Raw genomic sequence first — 20,984 nt, 5'->3', positions numbered from 1 at the left:
ACTCATCGGCGGCGAAGATCTTCCCATGTACTTTTGAGTAGCAAGGGACTTTTAGGTCTTCCCTCAATGATCTCAAAAGGTGCTTTTCCTGTAGAAGTATGTACAGTATTATTGTAGGCATACTCTACAAGAGGTAAGTACTTTTTCCATTGTGAGCGTTGATCTACTTCGGTAACATAAGTCTTGAGTAGATTGAGTATCGTGAGATTGGCTATCTCACTTTGGCCATCCTTTTGTGGGTGATAGGCCGAAGAGAAATTCAATCTTGTTCCTAGATTTTCAAAGAGACCTTTCCAGAAATTACTGGTCATTCTAGGATCTCTATCTGACACGATGGATGTGGGTAATCCATGGTGCTTGAAAATCTGAGATATGAAGAGAGTTGCCATTTGATGTGCCTTAATAGTCTTTTTGACAGGAATAAAATGTGCTTGCTTGCTAAACCTGTCAACTATTGTCCATATTCCTGTATTCCCATGGATAGACTTGGGTAATCCAAAGATGAAATCCATGGATATACTCTCCCATGGTGAATTTGGAATAGGCAATGGCTGGAGTAATCCAGGTTGCTTCCCTCTATCATACTTGGTCTTTTGGCATACTACACATTTTGAAACATACTCTTGTATGTCCACTTTCATGGTACGTCTCTACTCCTCGGAGAATAGGTTGAATACCTCTATGCCCCGCATATGGAGGAGCATGGGATTCATACATAACTTTCTCACGAAGGGAATGGGTAACACATAGCCTATTTCCATGGAGAAGATAACCATCCTGCAAGGTGAATGGTTCTTCTTTCTTCCCCAAAGCAAGGGCTGACATTATGTCTCTAAAGTCAAGGTCAGTAGCATACTCATCTATCATAGAGGATAGATCATTGTGAGTAGCTATAGACACCGCATTAACTTTGGGTCGTCGTGAAAGTGCATCGGCCACTTGATTGTGCTTACCAGCTATGTGAGCAATATGGAAATTAAATTGCGAAAGAAAATTTGTCCACCTCATTTGTTTGTCGGAAAGCTTGGTTTGCGTCATGAAATACTTGAGACTTTGGTGGTCGGTTCGTAGGATAAATGGAGTCCCCAATAGGTAGTGCTTCCATGTGTCTAGGGCATGTAGAACAGCTAAAAGATCTTTCTCATAAATGCCCAAGACTCGTTCATCAATATTGAGCCTTCGGCTCTCATATGCTACTGCATGCCCTTCTTGAAGCAAAACTGCTCCAAGGCAATCACCACAAGCATCACATTGGACCTCAAATGGCTTTGAGGGATCCAGAAGCACGAGGATTGGTTGGGAAGTAAGCTTCTCTTTGAGCTTTTCAAAAGCATTTTGCTCCTTAGCAGTCCACACAAACTTAACGTTCTTCTTAGTTAAGTCGTGTAGTGGTCCTTCTACTTGAGAGAATTTTGCTATGAAGCGTCTATAGTATGTGCACATACCAACAACTTTAGAGATAATATGACCTAGGTATTGAATCTCTTGTAGGAAGAATTCGCTTTTCTTTTGGTTGAGAAAAAGCTTGTTCTCCCTCAATGCTTGAAAAATCACTTGGAGATGTTGCTTATGTTCCTCCAAAGACTTGGAGTAGATGATGATATCATCAAAGAACACTCCAGTGAATTTGCGGTATGGTCTAAAAATTTTCTCCATCAAACGATTGAACGTAGCTGGTGCATTAGTCAAGCCAAACGGCATGACTAGATATTCGTAAAGACCAAACGTTGTGCGAAATGTGGTCTTTAAGATATCTTCATCCACTATCCTTATTTGATGATAGCCACTCTTAAGGTCAATCCTACTGAGGTAGGTCGAGCCTTGTAGCTTATCAAACAGATCTTCTACCCGAGGTACGGGAAATCTGTTTTTGATAGTGATATGGTTTAGTGCTCGATAGTCCACACACATACGGTATGTACCATCTTTTTTTTGCACTAAAAGGAATGGAGAACAAAAGGGAGAGGAACTAGGCCTCACCATCCCTTTGTCTACCAGCTCTTGTACTTGCCTCATGATCTCCTCTTGTTGAGCTTGCGAGACTCGATAAGGAAGCTTGTTAGGTGGTGAGCTTCCAGGAAGGAGCTCAATACGATTGTCATCATCCCCTCATTTTGGAGGTAAGTCCATAGGGATATCATCGATGAATACATCTTGGAATCCTTTTAGAAAATTAGACAAGTCTAACTCTTCTTGATTCCTACCATTTACATTTGATGAAACATTAGTATCTTGTAGAGACTCTTTGACAAAAATCATGTACGCAGAAACTGAGCTCTTCATTGACTTATCAAAAGCAAGAGGATTTACAAGTGGAATAGTGCGACCACGCTCACTAGCATCTATGTACATGTTCTTTCCCTGTAGGTGAAGTAGATTCTCCTTTCAGGGAACTTCATGTTGGCAGCAATGCGGTCAAACCATGGTGCCCGTAGGATAACATCCTCATGTTGGAGAGGAGAGATGAAGAAGTCTTCCTTGTCGACATAGCTTTGGACATGAAGCCTCAACTTCCCAATCAAGGGAGTAACCTATTGTTGTTGTTGTTGGAATTGACTTGGGAAGTATTTTGAACATTGGTTTTGCCCTTTGCATCATTTTTGTCTTTGTTTTCCATGGGCTTGACATTACGTCTAGCCCCTTGATGGAAATTGATGCGTGAAGCAACCATGGTGTGATAGATTACTTCGCTAATAGTACCAGGCTGTTGAGAGTTGATATATTCGGCCATCTCTTCAGGTAATCCCGCACAAAATTGCTGCCTTTGCTCGGCAAAGTCTATCTTTTGAAAGACAGTAGCCTTGAGATGTAAAACTTGTCTACATATTTGTGGATAGACTCATGGGAGAGGAGCTTCAAGCTGCGCCATTCGGTATGCACTTTGTCCTTTGAATCGCTTGCAAGGAATTGCTTCATGATAGAAACTCTTAGAGTTTTCCATGTCTTTGGGGCTTCACCATTTCCACGAAGGCTAGCCCTCCATTGACGAGCTGATTTCAAGTGCATAGCTACATGGCGTAGCTTAGAGGACTCTGTGAAGCCCTCATCTCCAAAGGCCGTATCAAATTGGTGGATGAAGGCCAACACTATGTCGGTAGCACCGAAGGTGCCTTGAGACAAGTGTCCCCCTTTCCCCTTTGAGAGAGAGGGCCACATAAATGCTAAATCAATTAATTAAATCTCCTAACTTATTATTGGACCCCTTGGGTGGCCAACCAATAGGCTTCAGGCACACCATGAGGGAAACATGAGGAGGAACTTGACAAGTGTCCTTTTTGATTTCTTTGTACCATGCATGCCTTGTGTGAGTGTGTGGGTGTTCTCTCTCATCCCCCCTCATGTAGAGCTCGCCCCCTCCTTGTAGGGTTGAATCTTTGACTTTTTGACACCTCAAGCCCCTCATGCATAGGCCCAGTTCCCACCACAAGCTTGGCTCATAAGCCCTTTAAGCTTGGGCTGGGTTCTCACCTCAAGTGCAACCCTAGCATCTCAAGCATGTCAAGCATCTCAAGCATCTCAATAATTAAGCACCTCAATCATCAAGCACCTCAAGCACCTTAGTCATCAAGCATGACAAGCAGGACAAGCACCTCGAGCTGGGTCGGGTTCCCGTGCCTCAAGCTCAGCCCTAGCTTACCTAAGGTCAAAGGCCTTTTACACACATTATTGGAGGTCTTCAATGAAGCTAACCCTAAGGTCTTATGCTCCATTTGTTAGCCTTGCTCTTTGATAGACCATCTCTCATTTGGGCCCTTTTACCATTGGCCCCGTGTTGAGATAGATCTATAAGCACATGTCTATATCTTAACACTTGTTCCGGTTTATTCTCCCACATTAAGTGATCAATTTAATATGAGAAAATCATTTGGGTTGGTTAGATATTAGATATTAGATTTTATGACAGGGACGTTACAAAGAGTTGCAGTAGAGGCCCCGCAGGTGGCTGAGTGTTGTTTTCAGAGGATCCGAGTGGTGGCCATCTGTGGGAGGACTTGTGTCATCGATCCTGACCCAGCTGCTCTTGAGACTGGACATTGGAGACTGTGGGCTTGGGAGTGCTTTCCACTGGCACGAGTACAGTGGGATCGTGGAGAGTGGCTATGGAGGGACTCTTTCTCTTCTACAGACCACCCAGGTGTTCGTTTCTTTCAGTACACTGTTCGACTGGGACGTCACATTCTGGCAGCACGGAGAGAGGCTCACCCTGATGTTGCAACACCTCATTGGCAGGAGGAGGGTCTCACAGCTGAGTTCTTGGCAGCTTTTTGGGAGAGGTTGTGGGACTCCAGACAGTCGAGGTGAGTCACTTTGTTTCAGTGGCTGGTCGCACACAGATCTACAGCAGTTGGGAGCTGGCTTGTGCATAGTGGTCTCTCGGTCGCATGTGCAGCTTGTGACCATCTTGTGGAGAGTCAGCGCTACTGTCGTTGGGACTGTCCCTTGGCACAATAGGCGTGGCTTTGTGTTCTTCGGCTGATGCTTGCTCTCTTCACGGCTCGACAGTACACTTGGGGGGCAGCTGCGTGGTCCACTCTCACGGGCCCGGCACTTCAGTTTGAGCTATCTTCCACCAGCAAGATGATAGTGATGCAGGGGGGGCGACCTACACTCCAGCCTACCAAAGAGCTTACTCCACAGGAGTGGTGTAGTGAGAGAGAGGAGTGGTAGGAGCTCATCAATGGCCTGACAGTCTGGTTCATCTTGCGGGCCCGTTGCTTCGGCATCTCTGAGGCTCGCCCTGTACCACCAGCAGAGACTGTTTGTGATCTTTGGTTAGAGCTGATCCACACTCTCAGAGGACAACTTGAGAGACTTCAGGGCAACTCCGACCCAGGGTGGTCTCGTACGATCACGTACGTTTTGTCGACGTACGAAGATGTATGGTACTCATCGAACTAGAAAATTTTATGTCGTACGATATGGTTACGTACGTTCAAAAATAAAAACACGCAATTCTTATCCCTAGATTTTACACTTAGGACAAATAGACAATTGATTATCACATTGGACAAGAATCCAACTTGCAAGTGCCAAGTGCCGACAGTCAAGAGTTGAGAATTATGACAATGAGACACAATGGGTATGAAGTGCGATTCGCATTAGATATGTCATAAATCAAAAAGCTAAGTTGAGATTTGATAATCGAGATGATACAAAAAAGTAGGCCTTTTAAGCCTCAATCGTGCAAAAAGTGGAAGTAGGGTCAAAAAAGATATGAGAGACACTAAAGTCTAAGAGCTTTCTCCGCTCTCATCATCATCATCATCTTCCTCTTGTGAGCTATGCTCATCGATGTCATCTTCATCCTCACATGAATCGGATTGTGGTGTGTCATAATCTCCCTCACTAAGGAGATTTCCCTCCTCGTCATACTCCGGCTCTCTAGGGTTCATAGTGTTGGATCTACGAATAGGCACATCCTCCAAAACAGAGGCCGCCGCAATGGAGCCGCTTCCCGAGCCTCGCCGCACATAGGTTGTAGGAGTAGTAGCCTCCATCTCACGGCCACGGCCACGAGCATGTGAAGCTCTTGCACCTCTACCTCTTGTAACTGAAGGGACTCCACGCACAATGACCCTCTTGCGTGATCGTGTGCGAGAAACCCGTCGGTCAATCTCCTCTAGCTCCAAGTAGAGCTCGCGGAAAATTTGCTCCTCCGTTATATCACGCTCTTTGTTGACACTTTTGAGAGTATCAATTGAGAGCTTGCAATCATCAACATTGACCTATTTGACAAGTTATACAAAAGTTCAAAAGAGTCAAGACTCAAGATGAAGTTAGCACATGTGAATTGGAATGCAAAGCCATAGCCCATATGAGTCAAGAAGCAAGTGTGTAGAAAGAGGGTTTACTTGTCTAGCCATAGGCATCTCATGCATGTAGCGCAACATTCGGAGATTGGAGCGACAATAGATGAGCCGCTCCAATTGCTTTGTTGACAGTCTGTTGCGAATTTTGGTGTGGATAAGCGAGTATGCGGACCAATTTCGCTCGCATGCACCGGATGAGCAATCCTATATTATATTCAAAAGATAGTGAGTATCATGTATGTAATATAATTCATGAGAGAGAGAGAGAGAGAGAGAGAGAGAGAGAGAGAGAGAGAGAGAGAGAGAGAGAGAGAGAGAGAGAGAGAGAGAGAGAGAGAGAGCGCCAAGGCCCGAGGCTTAAGAGGGTTTACTTGTCCAAGAATCCTTAATGCAACTCTTTGAAGGTGAGGTAATTGGTACCCGAAGCTCTCCCACCAAAAAAGAGGCTTCACCAAGGACTCCCTCTTCCAACATATGGTGGAAGTAAAAGCCGTGCCTCTTTGGTCTCCATAGTTGATTAGCTCTTGAAGGAATGCGTCGTGATGATCTTCCGAGAGGGCCTTGGGAAGGAAGTTGCGGCTCTCTTCTTGTAGCATTTAGTTTGTGAAAAGATCCGGCTTGTAGGCCGGATGCAAGAGAGCCGCAAAGTGGTAAATGGGCCTCTTCATAAAATCCCATCTCTTTTGGAAAAGAAAGAGGATATCATCTTTCTTGGGGGAATCTTCAAAGACATCACTACAAAAAGAGAGAGAGAGAGAGGTGAGGCATAGTGCAAATCAGCAAAAAACATATTGTTGACTTGAGAATGGAGAGCAAAGGAGATACATCATACTGTGTCCCATCGGGGGACCATCAAGAATGGTTGATGCCTCTATTTCCTTGTATGTGAAGTGGTGAAGAAGGCCTATGGTAGATCCCTCCATGTCGGTCATTCGGAGCACTCTGTAGATGGGCAAGATGGCTACCACAAGACCCTTCACCTCTTCCCAAAATTCTTCTTTGAGGGAAAGCCGTTGGATGGCCTTTGCCTCTTGTGAGGTTGCCGAGTTCTCTCCTTCACACCATTGCTTGAACTCATCGGACACCATGGTTTTTTGCACTTTGTTTTGGACATCGTAGAGGTGCTCAAGAAGAAGCCACATAGAGGCAAATCGTGTTGTCGAGGGTTTCTTCAACTCCTTGTCGGAGTACGTGCGAAAAATTGCAAGTACTCTCACCTTAGCATTGATGAAGTTGACGATAGTGAGGGCTTGGGTGAGAATGGCCTTCACCCATTCTAGTTCTCCTATGTCTTCCATGAGAAGATCGAGGCAATGGGAGGCACAAGGGGTCCATACAATGTTCTTGTATTCGGCCTCAAGTAGTCGGCTCATGCTAGTGCAATTGGATGCATTATCGGTGATCACTTGCACCACATTTTCGGGCCCGACCTACATTAAAGAGAGAAAAATTTAGAACACTTATCAAGAGGGCAAAAAGTAGTAAGTACATACTACACATTGCACAAGAAGAGGGGACAACTTAAAGTCTCACCTCTTCTATTGCCGCCTTGATGTGCTTGTAGATGAATTTTCCCGTGACCTTCTTGCCTCTTGCTCCCGCATCAACCGCTCTCAAGAAGTAGGTGCCAAGAGGGCATGACACGAGTATGTTAATGATGCCCCTCTTCTTACGATCACTCCACCCATCGGAGAGAATGGAGCACCCATATTTTGCCCATCCGGCTCGCATGGGCTCAAGGGATTTGCCGATTCTTGTCCGCTCTTCGTCGAGCTTCTTGGTGCGCATGTCCGCATAAGATGGACCTGTCCACCCCTCACATGGACCGACGGCCGCAATAGCTTTCACCATCCTCTTCCACCGCTCTAGTCGAAGGATGTTGAAAGCAATTACACTCAATGATGGTGCGTGCAATCTCAATGTCCGCAAGCCTTTGTCTCTCTTTGAGGAAAGACATTGGACCGGAGCTCAAACCCACCGATTGCGAGAGAGAGGCTTGCCTTGCTTGCTTTGGAGGAAGGCCACTAGCACTTGCCGATGCCTTCTTCTTATTGGTAGCCATTGAGCTTGCCGTCACGTCACCGCTTGCAATGGAGGTAGAGGGAGAAGGGCCGCTTGTAGTTGTATCCTCCTCCGAGTCGGTAACGTCAATGTCGGGCACCACTATCTCCTCTTGGGCTCTCTTCATCCCCACCTTGCGCCTTTTCAATGGGAGATAGTTCTTCTTGCACTCTTCTAAAATGTTGTTGGGTATATTGGGACGTGGACCGGCTTCACCTCCCATCTTCGTGAAGTGGATGATGAGTCGAGTGGAGGAGGAGGTCATGATCTTGGGACAATACTTGCATGTCCACCTACAAACGTTTCGTTTGTCCCTCACTCTCTCATAGGAACGGCAATGCTTTTCAAAAGATTCATGAAGAGGGGGAGGCATGATAGAACACTTGAAAGTTGAGAGATTTAGAGCTGGAAGGCTGGAGGATCGGTTTGCTACGAGCCTGCTTAGGTCTTGGGAGCATTTGAGAAGTGGCCTGGAGCAGCATCAACCCACTTGCATGGAGGAGCGCTTGAGGCAGGCAACCCCTTCTTTGGAACCCCATGGTCAACACTCAGAGAGGCCACTTGGTTGGTAGTAGGCCTCATGTCTCTTGGGGTCCCATGGAAGAGGCTCCAACCCCCACTCTCGGTGATTAGCTTCAGTTTTTAGGATTGTTCGAGGAGGCTCAGAGCATCCAGCTATGAGGCATGAGGGGGGTGCAAACATGTGCCAAGATATGATAGAGGCTCTACCGGCTGAGTGGTTCATCCCTCTAGAGGGAGCAGCTCCCAAATGGATGGAGCCTATAGCGCGGATAATGTGTCGTGCTCTCTACAGTGGGTGGTCCTCAGTGCAATGTGCGTGACAATCTCACTCAAACAGACTGAAGAGAAAGGAAACAAGAGACATCAATAGAGCTCACAAAGACACAACAGCAGACCAGAACATATGACTCGACTATCTCAAAGACTGATACAGACTCTAGCGTGGCAGCACACTCAGCTCTAGCCCAGGACTTACAGGTACAATGGGGGTGTCGAGGCTCAGATGTGCCGGGATGGTGAAGACGTGCTCTGTGTATAGACTCACTCTAGACGACTACGTACAAGCTCGGAGGTGAAGAAGATAATCCAAATGACCAATCGCTACTACTCATATGTACCACCATAAAGAGCCACCAACGGCTCATAAATGTCAGCCATGTGGTGACTTGGCCACGATGTCCACTAGACTAGTCCGTATCTCTGCTGCCACGTGTCACTGCCCAGCCCAGAGAGTCCGTCCAGTGTGAACCAGCCTAGACCAACTGTACTAACTGTGTGTCTTGTGAAAGTGACACTGTAGCCTGCTATAGGTTGCCCGCCACAAGACCGCTCACCGTCCCGGTGGTAGGAATATTGAAAAAACTGTGAAAGAAAACCATTCGGTACTGTATCTGTACATCTTTCTTGAAGCAGGTTCTAGGCCCAAAAGTGGAGTTTAAACACACTGCACCGCTTGCAAACGTTTTAAGCCTTTGAATAGGCGGGACTCAATATGATTGCATAATCCAAGAATTCCAATTGGCAAAAAAATGAGGCTCTACAGCAAAGAGATAAGCTCAGTTTGATTCCAGCGCATCTTTATCTGCCCTAATCATAGTGATAGGAAAATGACATGGTCCATGCTTGCAGTTGCAGATGAACCTTGCCACACTTTTTGCAGAAACACTCTTCTCGAAAGGAGGGATGACCATAAGCCCGAGCAACACCGCAAATAGGGTTAAGCTCCATTATGATGGCAGATCAAAATAAATCCTTCATAGCAACAGGATACCAACCAAGTGAATGTTGAGAGCCAGCTGATGATGCGGGGGTGGGGGGGGGGGGGGGGGGGGGGGGGGGGGAACTTGCTGAGGTTGAGGGTGGGGAGGGCTAGATAGGGGCGAGGGGGGCTGGTTAGGGGCGAGGGGAAGGGAGGGGGTGGGTAGGGGCGAGGGGGGCTGGGTAGGGGAGAGGGGAAGGTGAGGGGGTGGGCAAGGGAGGGTAGGGGCGAGAGGGGGTGGGTAGGGGCGAGGGGGTGAGGGGGAGGGTAGGGGCGAGGGATGGGTGGGGCAAGAGGGGGTGGGTAGGGGTGAGGGGAAGGTGAGGGGGTGGGCAAGGGAGGGTAGGGGCGCGAGGGGGTGGGTAGGGGCGAGGGGTGAGGGGGAGGGTAGGGCGAGGGCGAGGGGGAGAGGGGGAGGGACTAGGGCGAGGGTGAGGGGGTGAGACTAGGGCGAGGCGAGGGTGGAAGGGGGTAGAGGGCGAGGGACTAGGACTAGGGCTAGGGGTAGTGAGGGGGCGAGGGGTAGGGTAGGGCGAGGGCGAGGGGGTGAGGGGGAGGGTAGGGCGAGGGGTAGTGAGGGGGCGAGGGCGAGTGGGAGGGTAGGGCGAGGGGTAGGGGGCGAGGGGATGAGGGGGACTAGGGGCAAATAAGAAGCACCCATTGGAATTCATCTGGCAGGACGGGCTCTGTGAAGGGAGTTTGCTAGACGCAGAGGAGAGTTTTGTTCTGGTCGGAGAAGCAGACACCACAGGGGTTGATGTTTGAGGGGTGGTGAACTCTTGTAGGGGAGATTTCTTCCCGCTTATATACTTTTTCATAGGCTTTCCAAATTCAACGGCTTTCATCCAGAGGGCTTTCACCGAGAGCGCATCAGGAGTATCATCTGTGACCTTCAACTCTTGAGCTGGCACATTAGGTTTAGTGATTGTGGACACATTTGAAGAGGGTATATCTTTAGGCCAAGAGTGAATAGAGACTCCATAACAAGGCATAGATTTGGTAGCCTCCAATCACTCGAGCAGATCTTCATCTGACTCTTCAGGTGTAGTAGGCTGTTCTTGTTCAGGTTTGGTTTCTATTGACAAAGAAACTTGCTACACCACGGGATCCATACCACCTTCTAAGAGAATGGGTTGCATCGAGGAGCCAGAAGCATGTATGCACATTGCGTCGTTTTCCCAATCATGAAGTGCTTTAGTGTGTCGCAGCCATGGTCTTCCAATGAGCAAAGGAAATCCGCCCTCAACCTGGGGAAGACGAACTACAACAAAATCCAAGTTAAAAGTAAAGTCTTGTACCTGCAGAGGCACATTGTCCACTATGCCCACTCGGTAGACTGTCCCGCTGTTCGGCCAATGTAACTGTGAAGGGAGCATGGCGAGTAGGCTGTAGACCTAGAGCTAACATAGTGAAGTCGGGCATCAGGTTGATGCCAGATCCACCATCCACTATCACTCCTGAGAATTGCCTATCCAAGACGGACACTGTCAGGCGAGGGCTTCTATAATCAGTGAGTGGAGCAGCAGGATTGGATATCATATAGGACTCTGATGGTTGCACTGGGAGGTGCCCGCCACTAGGACCTGCTCCAGTATACAATGATTGAATAACAGCAAGGGTGTCACTTTTAAACTTTGCATCTAGTCGCAGCATGTCATAGAGGGACACTTGTTGGAAGGTGTTCTTCAAGACTGACTCTGTTGTAAGCTTCTCTTTTTCTACCTGTTGTTGTTCCTCTGGTACCTTGATCTTTTGTAGATCGGAAACTGCTACCAAGAAAGCTTCATCAATATCGGAGAGCAAGGATTTGGATTCCTTCATGGCACTGGGGGATGGCTTGTTAACAGCTGCAGGCAGGGTATCCACTCGTGTGAGAATGTGTGGGGGAGTTGAACTTGATGGAATGCTAAGACCGAGAGCAGCTCTCTGGGCCCTGGTGAGGACGCCCGATGGCTCCTCTGCCAACTGCTGCGGCTTATTTTGAGGGGTAACCACGTGGGTAGAAGGGGGTGGCTGATAAATGGTGCTCACTGCTATCAAATTGAGCTTGGGAAAGGCAAACTCATTCTGGCTTTGACTCGAGTTCGAAGCCGTGGATGCACAAAGTTTAGGGCAATCTTACTGTAGTGATCCTTCGTTTCAGGGCAATGACGACACCGAGGGGACCCTTCTGGCAGGGGGCATTTGCTTTGGTAATGCCCATATTCCCCGCATCTGTAGCACAAAATGGGCCGATTCAAAGGGCGAGTCGACGGCCGAGGTGGTCCTTGCTCCTGGTGCATGGAGTTGGAGGTGGAGGCATGGAAGTTTTGAGGGGATGAGGGAGCATGGGTATGATAAAAGCTCTGAGACGGAAAAGTACTTTGCCTACCTTGCATAGGAGGGGCTGTCAACAAAGGTGGCATATTGTGTGGACGGTCACATGGAGAAACCATGTTGGATGCAGGCGCTGGCCCTTGCTGAAGAGTAGGACCAAGACTTTGCTGTATTTTTCGCAATCCCTTGAGGTAGTAGCAGTCCTTGTCCTCATGCCCAGACTTTTCGCAGAAGTGGCAATAAGCTCGAAGGGGACAGTCCTGTAGAGGATGTCCTGGAGAGCGACACGAGCTGCACCATACTCCCTCTTGATTTGATCCAAAGCTTCATGATGTGGGGCCTTCTCCTATTTGAGAGAGATTGATTTCTCCTCTTGTAGAGCTCGCTGTAGTTTTAGGGCTTCCAGTTCCCGACGTAAGGAAGTCAAAGGGTCGGACGGACTCTCCAAGAGTACCGAGGCAGTCTCTACCTGACAAGGGTCGGTAAACAACTTCCTTGCCCCCTCTATCCTAGTAGCACCAACAACAAATTCCTCCAAGGTGGCATCAGGTCGGAGATTCTCTCTCAGTTTTTGCTGAGAAGTCTTTGGAAGCGCCTTCTCTACCCATTTCTTGACCATGAACTCACCTGGTGGTTGAGGAAGCTTGGCGACCAGGGACTTGGTTTTAGTCATGAGTTTTGCAAAAGTCTCCTCTGGTTGGAGCACCATGTTGGCCAACTCATCCAAAACCTTTTCCTGGTAGTCACCTGGCCTGAATGCTACACATAACTGTTGTCTTAAAGCTGTCCAAGTTGCAAAATGGTTCTCTGCGAACTGGCTGTACCACTTGTCTGCCAAACCATCCAAGGTAGATGGAAAGAGTACTAAGTAGGCATCTTCTCGGTTGAGGCCACGACCTCTGCAGAGAGATACATCCTTGCATGGTCGTCAGCATCTTCTGAAGAGAGTCCTTTGAATGTAGGAAACTTGATGTTTACCTTAGCCAAAACGCTAGCCAACGGCTCCATGGCCCCTTGTTGAGCCTGTTGCTCAGTAGCCTGCTGTAGCAGAATAGGAGAGAGCTTTACTAAGAAGGTGATCTGGAAGATATGGAACCGGAGGAAGGAATGGGTGATGTCGTATGTGGAGGTATGGTTGATGAGGTTGATGGGCTTCTAACAGGTTCCAAGGGTCGTCTTCTGTTGTAGTACTTCAGAGGACTCAGTAATGCGCTTTGACGCTCGATTGACCTCCTTGTATGGGTCATGCAACGACCACCAAACCAACCAAGCTTTTGGGCAAGAAAACTTTGAACTGGCTGAAGACTGGTCTAGACTCTACTAGACCAGCCAAGTGACTAGAGCGGGCTGGACAAGGGAGGAGACCAGGGACGAGACCAGGCTGGCAAGGGACTAGACCAGGTTGGGGACCAGGGACGAGACCGGGCTGGACCAGGGACGAGACTAGGCTGGACCAGGGATGAGGTCCATACCAGGGCGAGAGATGACTAGTGCGAGGGACTAGACCTGTTGGACCAGGCGAGAGAGGAACAGTGCAAGGCAAGGTAGGTGAAGCTAGATAGACCCAACTAGCTTCAAGATTTGTACCTCACAGAGTGAGATTTCAGTTGAGGTCCCACCGTGATCACCAAAATGAGAGCACCTGTAGTGCGGATAATGTGTCGTGCTCTCTACAGTGTGTGGTCCTCAGTGCAATGTGCGTGACAATCTCACTCAAACAGACTGAACAGAAAGGAAACAAGAGACATCAATAGAGCTCACAAAGACACAACAGCAGACCAGAACATATGACTCGACTATCTCAAAGACTGATACAGACTCTGGCGTGGCAGCACACTTAGCTCCAGCCCGGGAGTCACAGGTACAATGGGGGTGTCGAGGCTCAGATGTGCCGGGATGGTGAAGATGTGCTCTGTGTATAGACTCACTCTAGACGACTACGTACAAGCTTGGAGGTGAAGAAGATAATCCCGATGACCAACCGCTATTACTCATATGTACCACCATAAAGAGCCACCAACAGCTCATAAATGTCAGCCATGTGGTGACCTGGCCACGATGTCCACTAGACTAGTCCGTATCTCCACTGTCACGTGTCACTGCCCAGCCCAGAGAGTCCGTCCAGTGTGAACCAGCCTAGACCAACTGTACTAACTGTGTGTCTTGTGAAAGTGACACTGTAGCCTGCTATAGAGCCTTCACGCGACTGGAGGTCCTAATCGCAGTTCAGACTTGCTCAGAGTCCATACCCCACATGTTCTTTGAGGTTCAGGGAGAGGATCGCCTTCATAGATTCTCGAGGCTCCACAAGTTGCAGAGTGTTTCTTTTAGAGGATACAAGTTGTGGGCATGTGCAGGAGAACCTGTGTCATAGATCCTGACCCATCAGATCTTGAGACAGGCCACTGGCGGCTCTGGGCTTGGGAGAGCTATCCTCTGGCAGGAGTACAATGGGATCCTAGAGAGTGGTTCTGGAGGGATCCCTTCTCTTCAAGTGATCACCCTAGGATCCCCTTATTCCAGTACACAGTTCGACTGGGCAGTCACATAGTGGCAGCACGGAGGGAGGCTTGTCCTGTTGTAGCACTTCATTGGTAGGAGGAGGGTCTCACAACTGTGTTCTTGTCAGGTTTTTGGGAGCGGTTGTGGGACTGCAGGCAGTCGAGGAGAGTTACTATGTTCCAGTGGCTAGTTGCACATAGAGCTACAGCAGTTGGGAGCTGGCTAGCACACGGTGGCTTTTTGGTAGCATGTGCAGCTCGTGGCTATCCTTTGAAGAGTCGGCATCACTATCTATGGGACTACCCCATGTCACAACAAGTTTGGCTTCGGGTTCTTCGGTTGACGCGAGCTCTTTTCACAACCCGACAGTACACTTGGGGTGTTGCAGTCTGGTCCATTCTCATGGGCCTTGCGCTCCATTTTGAGTTGTCTTCCACCAGCAGGATGATCGTTATCCAAGGGGGCTGACCCACAGTCCAACTTGCCACAGAGCTTACCCCCAAGGAGTGGTGCAATGAGAGAGATGTGTTGGGAGCTCGTTTATGGACTAACACTCTGGTTCATTTGGCGGGTCCGCTACTTCCGCATCCTCAAGGCTCGCCTTGTCCCACTGGCAGAGACTGTTCGCGACTTCTGGCTAGAGCTGATTCACACTCTCAAGGGTCAGTTTGAGAGACTCCAGGGAAATTCTGACCGCATGCGGGAGCGTAGAGAGGCTTTCTTGCGACTCTGGCGCCCAGGGCCCTTCTTCACCATGGTCCATGGTATGCCTAGATAGCACTACCGGCCACGAGTGTGTCTTTTTCCTCCTCCCATTTTGTGATTTAGCCCTCATTGTACATATTTTGTCTACTCACTGGGAGAGTCTCCCCTTACTTTTAATGTAGCCCTCTCTAGTGGAGGTGGTTTGTAGCCCTATGGGAAGTTTTATTGACTAATGGAAGGATCTTTTTCTCAAAAAAAAAACATGATGCTCCTGAAGCATAAGAATATCAATCATACCACCCACAAGGCATCTCTAAAGCTCCTAGTGCAAGTGGCCCCTGTGGCGCTGAAACTGGGACCCACCTAAACCCTGCACATTCCATGAGATAATCCTCATGGGATCAGTGAGAAAAGACCGATGCTCCGATAGCATCCAATCTCGCTATTTGCAAGGGCAGTTTGGATGGGGAGTAATCTGCATTGGAGTGACCTCTAGGCAAACATATGTGAAGTGACTGTCTCACCCAGGCCCAAGCACAGCGTGCAATCCGTAGGGCTACATCCTCTGTCAAAGAATTCTCATGTACAAATACATAGCAAGGGGGACTCTTGAGTGTCAGCAAACAAGTGCACCACAATGTGCCTACATCCTGCTGCATCCGGCGGCGTCACACTGAACTTGGCTAGAGGCCAAAGTGTCTGCACCAAATCTATCACCCCCAGGTCCCCTGTATGGTGTGAGAACTCAACAGCCTCGACCTGGAGCCAGTCAAGAACTGTGTGCAAGATCCACTCTATGTGATCCCTACTGCACAACGGAAAGGAGAAACCTAGCGGTGTATCCAAAGCCTCGGTGCCTCGGGCTACTAGAAAAAGGATGTGAACTTGAAAGAAAGCTGCCTCAAGATCGGGAGAAGGGTCACAAGAAAATGTGGGAAATTGTAGTTGAAAAATTTCGTCTGACACTATCGAAACTAGTCTGCCCACGGGGGACTGCTGCAAAAGGAGAGGTATGAACCAAAAGTGCCGTCCTCAAGTAGGGTTGTCCCTCTCGAGCCATGCGGCTCGTAGTGAAAGCACTACCAAGAGAGCGTCTAGCTGCGGATGTGTATCCAATCCCTGACGTCGGAGGAGGAGTGTGGGATGGGTTGTGTTATGAGCGCGTATTGAGTTAGAAGAGAGCAAGAGGATGCGCTCACAATGTAGAAGAACTTGGGACTTGATGATAATCTTAATCTTGATTAGAAGACTTAATACTTTATTAAGAGAGCTAGATACAAGACTTGGATTACATGACTTGAGTACAAGACAAGGCTTGATTGCAAGTGATGTTATGAGCGGCGTATTGATAGAAGAGAGCAAGAGGATGCGCTCACAATGTAGAAGAACTTGGGACTTGATGATAATCTTAATCTTGATTAGAAGACTTAATACTTTATTAAGAGAGCTAGATACAAGACTTGGATTACATGACTTGAGTACAAGACAAGGCTTGATTGCAAGGACAAGACTTGAACATAAAACAAGAACTAGAAGAGGGATTTCCTCATAGGAGCCTCACAACTGGTGTTGGCAAGACTGAGGGCTTGTGGCCCAAGACCCCTATTTATACAAGTGCTTGAGGAGGTTACTTGAGGCAGTTAGAACTTTCTAGGTTCTTCTTGAGGAGGTTAGAATCTTCTAGAACCTTCTTGATCCTTCTAGTTCTTCTAGAACTTTCTAGAGCTTTTCAAAAACTTCTAGATTCTTTCGGAATCTTCTCCAAGCTTCTAGAAACTTCTAGAATCTCCTTGATACTTTTAGAACCTTCTAGAATCTTTTAGATACTTCTAGATTCTTGTAGAGCCTTCTAGTGATGATGTAGGCGATGACACAGGCAACGATGCCGGCAGCGACTGACTCTCAAGCATCCATGACATTACCCCCTCCTCTAGCGAGAGTTCCACGAGGAGCAGTGGTGTTCCTTGACTGCGGCTTCCATGGATGTTGTTGATGGAACTCTTGGACTTTGAGAGATGCATGCTTAAGATTGTGTGCTGGTTCCCATGTTCGTTCATTGACATCATAGCCTTTCCAATGCATCAAGTACTGTAACCTGCCACGCGAAACTCGAGAATCTAGGACTTTCTTGACCTCATATTTGTCATGTCCTTGAATCTCAACTGGAGGAGGTGGTTGTAGGGCTCTTCCTGGGAACTTTGATGTGTGACAAGGTTCTAGGACTGAGACATGAAAGACCGGATGGATTTTCATGGATGATGGAAATTGGAGTTGATAGGTGACTGGATTGACTTGACGGATAATTTTAAACGGGCCAAGCCTTTGATAATCAAGCTTTTGACAGGGACCAGATGAACGCAGATCACGCCAGAGGCGCCACACTTTATCCCCTCCTTTGTATTTTGGATGCTGCATGCGATGGAGATCTGCATTGTTTCTATACTTGGATTGAGATTCTTTTGATATGAATTGTAAGTTCTTTGTGAATTAGTGATAATTGTTGTGTAAGATGAATAGCAGTTGGATTCTTGACTTGATGGTGTGTGTGGATATCTTGTTTGGGATGTTGTGTTGTCAAATTGGCTTTATCTGACATAAAAATAATTCTAAATGAATTATTGGATTTATAAGTGAGAGGGTTTTCTCGCTTGGAACACAGGAAAAATAATTCTAAACGAATTATTGGAATTTTAAGTAAGAGGGTTTTTCTCATTGGAGACATCCAAGTACAGAGTATTCCTAGTGCGTCATTGAAAGTAATGACGGGAGCATTGAGAACGGGAATATTTGTAAGGCCACCAGGAACGGGTACTTTTGATGCGTCACATCGGATGGGTGACAGGGAGCATCGGAAAGAAGTATCCGACAATCCAGGAATGGACATCTCTGATGCGTCATAGGATGGGTGACATAGAGCATCGTGAAGGTGATTGTACCGTAAGTTTGGTAGGAAAGGACTAGGTGATGGGTATTCCTGATGCGTCACAAGGTGGGTGACCGGTGCATCGGAAAGGGGATATCCATAGTCGAGAGGAAATGCGAACTGGAAAGAGGCATACGCGTAAAGATGCAAGCACAAGAATAAAGATGAGTTCTGAGAAGCTTTTCTTAAAAAGCAGAAAATTTGAACGAGTTTTCCGGGAAGAGCAAACGCTTTCCCGCGAGGAATCTATGTCTGCATTGCATTTGTGCATGTGGTTGCATCCAGGGACGCCTGGGAAGTGTTGTGAAAAGCATTGTTAGGTTTTATTGAGTTTTTGGGCAGGTTTAGACCAATTTTAATATATGCCGGCCGCCCACTTAATAAGTGGGTAGCCACTTAGAAAATAAAGCAACAAAACCAGCCAGCGAATTCTCTCTCCCTATTTCGGGTAGAGCAGCGCAAAAAAAAAAAAAAAACGGCCGCGATCTCTGCGCGAGCAGCTATTTGTGCCGTGGCCAAAGAGCTATAAAAGCACCACATGCCCTCACTGAAAGGAAGTTACCAACGTCAGCAAGAGAAGACTATGTCGTCAGAGATTGCGAGACTACGAAGCACGGAAGTCGCTTTTCCCGCGCAAGAGCGATAGGTATCTATTGTGGATTTGCCATACGAATTGTTGTCGCGTGTTTGCGTGTGTGTTTGCAAGTACTTCATCGCGAAGGAGAAGCGAGAAGGCTTTGGCCTACGCATGGGAATTTCGGGAACGGAATTCGGAAATTGTCTGTGGAGTCTCGACTCCGAGTACAGACGGAAAAAGGATTGAGAGTTCGTCTCTCGGATTTCCCTTACGGGAAGGAACGACCATCGAGTCAGAGAATTAGAACGGAGGGGTTTTCTCCGGTTCTTGTGCTTGTAAAATGATTCTCCCTAATAAAGGATTCTCTTTAAGGGGGGGGACCAGCCCATCTTCTGGTCCCCAGTACTGTGTCGATCTCCTCACTCTCTCTCTCTCTCTCTCTCTCTCTCTCTATCTATCTATTTCTCTCTATATCCTTTGGCTTCAGTATTAAGTGATAAATTCTATTTATCCGAGTATATTTTATATTGTTATGCGCTCCCGTTTGTGACATGTTGACCATAATTAGCAAAGAATGGAGTGTGACGGGTGGAGGCATGAAAATTGTTATTATAGGAGAATTCTGCTAGCGGTAGGAGATCCTGGTGATAATTGATAGTACAACGGAGATACTGTTTCAAAACTTGATTTACTCTCTCTGTTTGTCCATCACTTTGTGGGTGATTGGCTGAGGAGAGGTTGATTTGTACTCCGAGTAGCTTGAATAATCTTTTCCAAAAGCTAGAGATAAATTGTGGGCCTCAATCAGAAACTAGGTCATCCGGTAATCCGTGATAGCGATAGATATGCTTCAGAAAGAGTTTGGTTGTACCTTGGCCGGTGATGGTTTTAGTGGTTGGATTAAAGTGTGCCATTTTTTTAAACCGATCCACGACTACTAAAATGGAGTCAAATCCTTGTGACAAGGGTAGCTCTACAATGAAATCCATGGAGGTGTGTGACCATAATTTGCTTGGAATGGGCAAGGGATGGAGTAACCCATGAGGACGATGACGAGGGGCCTTTAATCTATTGCAAGTGTCACAAGTGCCTACATACTCCTTGACAAGCTTCCACATTTGAGGCCACCAAAAGTCACGGGAGAGAAGCTTAATTGTCTTATTAACCCCAAAATGCCCTGCTGATGGAAGATCATGTCGTTGCTGAAGTACCTCCAAGCGTGTTGATCCTGGCAGAATATAGAGAAGACCCTTATAATAAATTAGTCCATCATTTTCTTGAAAGTCCTCATTAACCTCTTGTCCTTGTAGTTGTTGTCTAATATTCTGAGCAAGTGGGTCTTTGGCAATTTGCGTCTTCGCCTTAGAAAGAAAAGTAGAATCTTCCGGAGCTTGGCTCATGGTGGCGTTTAGCTCAAGCTGCTTTGAAACCTAGCTCAAGCTGCTTAGGTTTCAAAATCATTGACTCTTGTTGATCAAATGCTGCGTTGCCTTTTCTAGGTGCAAGGTAGGATCTTCTTGATAAGGCATCTGGCTTACCTTGTTGACGGCCAGGTCTATAAGAGATAAGAAAATCGAACCTTGATAGGATACTACTCCACCTGGCTTGGCGACGTTTCAAGACGCTGGATGCCATGAAGTATTCCAAATTCTTGTGATCTGTATAGACAGTGATCTTATGAGAAGCTCCTTCAAGTAGGTGACGCCAAGCATTGAAGGAGTAGATGATTGCTAAGAGCTCTTTGTCATGGATTTCATAATTGATTTCTGTAGTTGAGAACTTGCGGGAATGAAAAGCCATTGGACGTACTTGACCATCCTCTCCTACTTGGGATAGAATAGCGCCAAGGGCAAAATCTGAAGCGTCTGCTTTTAGGATGAAAGGCTTTGTAGGATCTGCGTGAATTAGAATGGGTGCGGTTGTGAAAGCTTGCTTGAGAGCTTGAAAAGCTTTCGCGGCCTCTGAGTCCCAGACAAACTTATTATGGCATGTCAACCTTGTGAGTGCTGTAATCACCTTGCAGTATCCCTATAAAGATACGATAGAAATTTGCAAATCCGAGGAAACATTGAACATCTCTTACCCAGGGGGGTGTCTCCCAATCAAGGATGGTTTGAACCTTCTTTGGATCCATGGAGATTCCCTTTTCAAAGATAACATAACCAAGAAATTCCACCTTAGATTGATGAAAAGAGCACTTCTCCAACTTTGCATATAGCCCTGATGTACGAAGCTTTTCAAGCACTACTCGTACATGGTGCTCATGCTCTTCTTGATCCTTGGAAAATATCAAGATATCATCCAAGTATA

General features: G+C 47.3%; 2 protein-coding genes across 2 annotated transcripts in view; one reads left to right on the top strand and one right to left on the bottom strand.

Moving 5' to 3' along the window:
• Positions 1–20,984, top strand: part of LOC147441131 (Pseudouridine synthase family protein) — a 152,213-nt gene that overhangs the window by 109,768 nt on the left and 21,461 nt on the right. The gene's annotated exons all lie outside the window — the stretch shown is intronic.
• Positions 5,232–8,094, bottom strand: LOC147441132 (uncharacterized). The gene is made up of 6 exons (XM_086483814.1): positions 7,846–8,094; positions 7,413–7,751; positions 6,638–7,240; positions 6,182–6,346; positions 5,853–6,014; positions 5,232–5,726 (listed from the first exon to the last, which is right to left on the bottom strand). The coding sequence occupies exons 1-6, from the start codon at positions 8,092–8,094 to the stop codon at positions 5,232–5,234; spliced, it is 2,013 nt and encodes a 670-aa protein (XP_086339940.1).

The sequence above is a fragment of the Adiantum capillus-veneris genome, chromosome 15, assembly GCF_014529385.1.
Source record: "Adiantum capillus-veneris isolate H3 chromosome 15, ASM1452938v2, whole genome shotgun sequence".
Taxonomy (NCBI): Eukaryota; Viridiplantae; Streptophyta; class Polypodiopsida; order Polypodiales; family Pteridaceae; genus Adiantum; species Adiantum capillus-veneris.
The sequence above is the reverse complement of the archived record's forward strand: the minus strand, read 5'-3'. Positions and strand labels throughout refer to the sequence as shown.

Bases quoted from the DNA above. Each gene is read 5' to 3' on its own strand.
- LOC147441132 (XM_086483814.1), bottom strand. From the start codon at position 8,094: ATGGGAGGTGAAGCCGGTCCACGTCCCAATATACCCAACAACATTTTA. The intron at 7,241-7,412 runs GCGGGAGCAAGA...TCTTTAATGTAG, and splicing joins ACTTCTTGAGAGCGGTTGAT to GTCGGGCCCGAAAATGTGGT. The intron at 6,015-6,181 runs GTAAACCCTCTT...AATATAATATAG, and splicing joins CATTAAGGATTCTTGGACAA to GATTGCTCATCCGGTGCATG.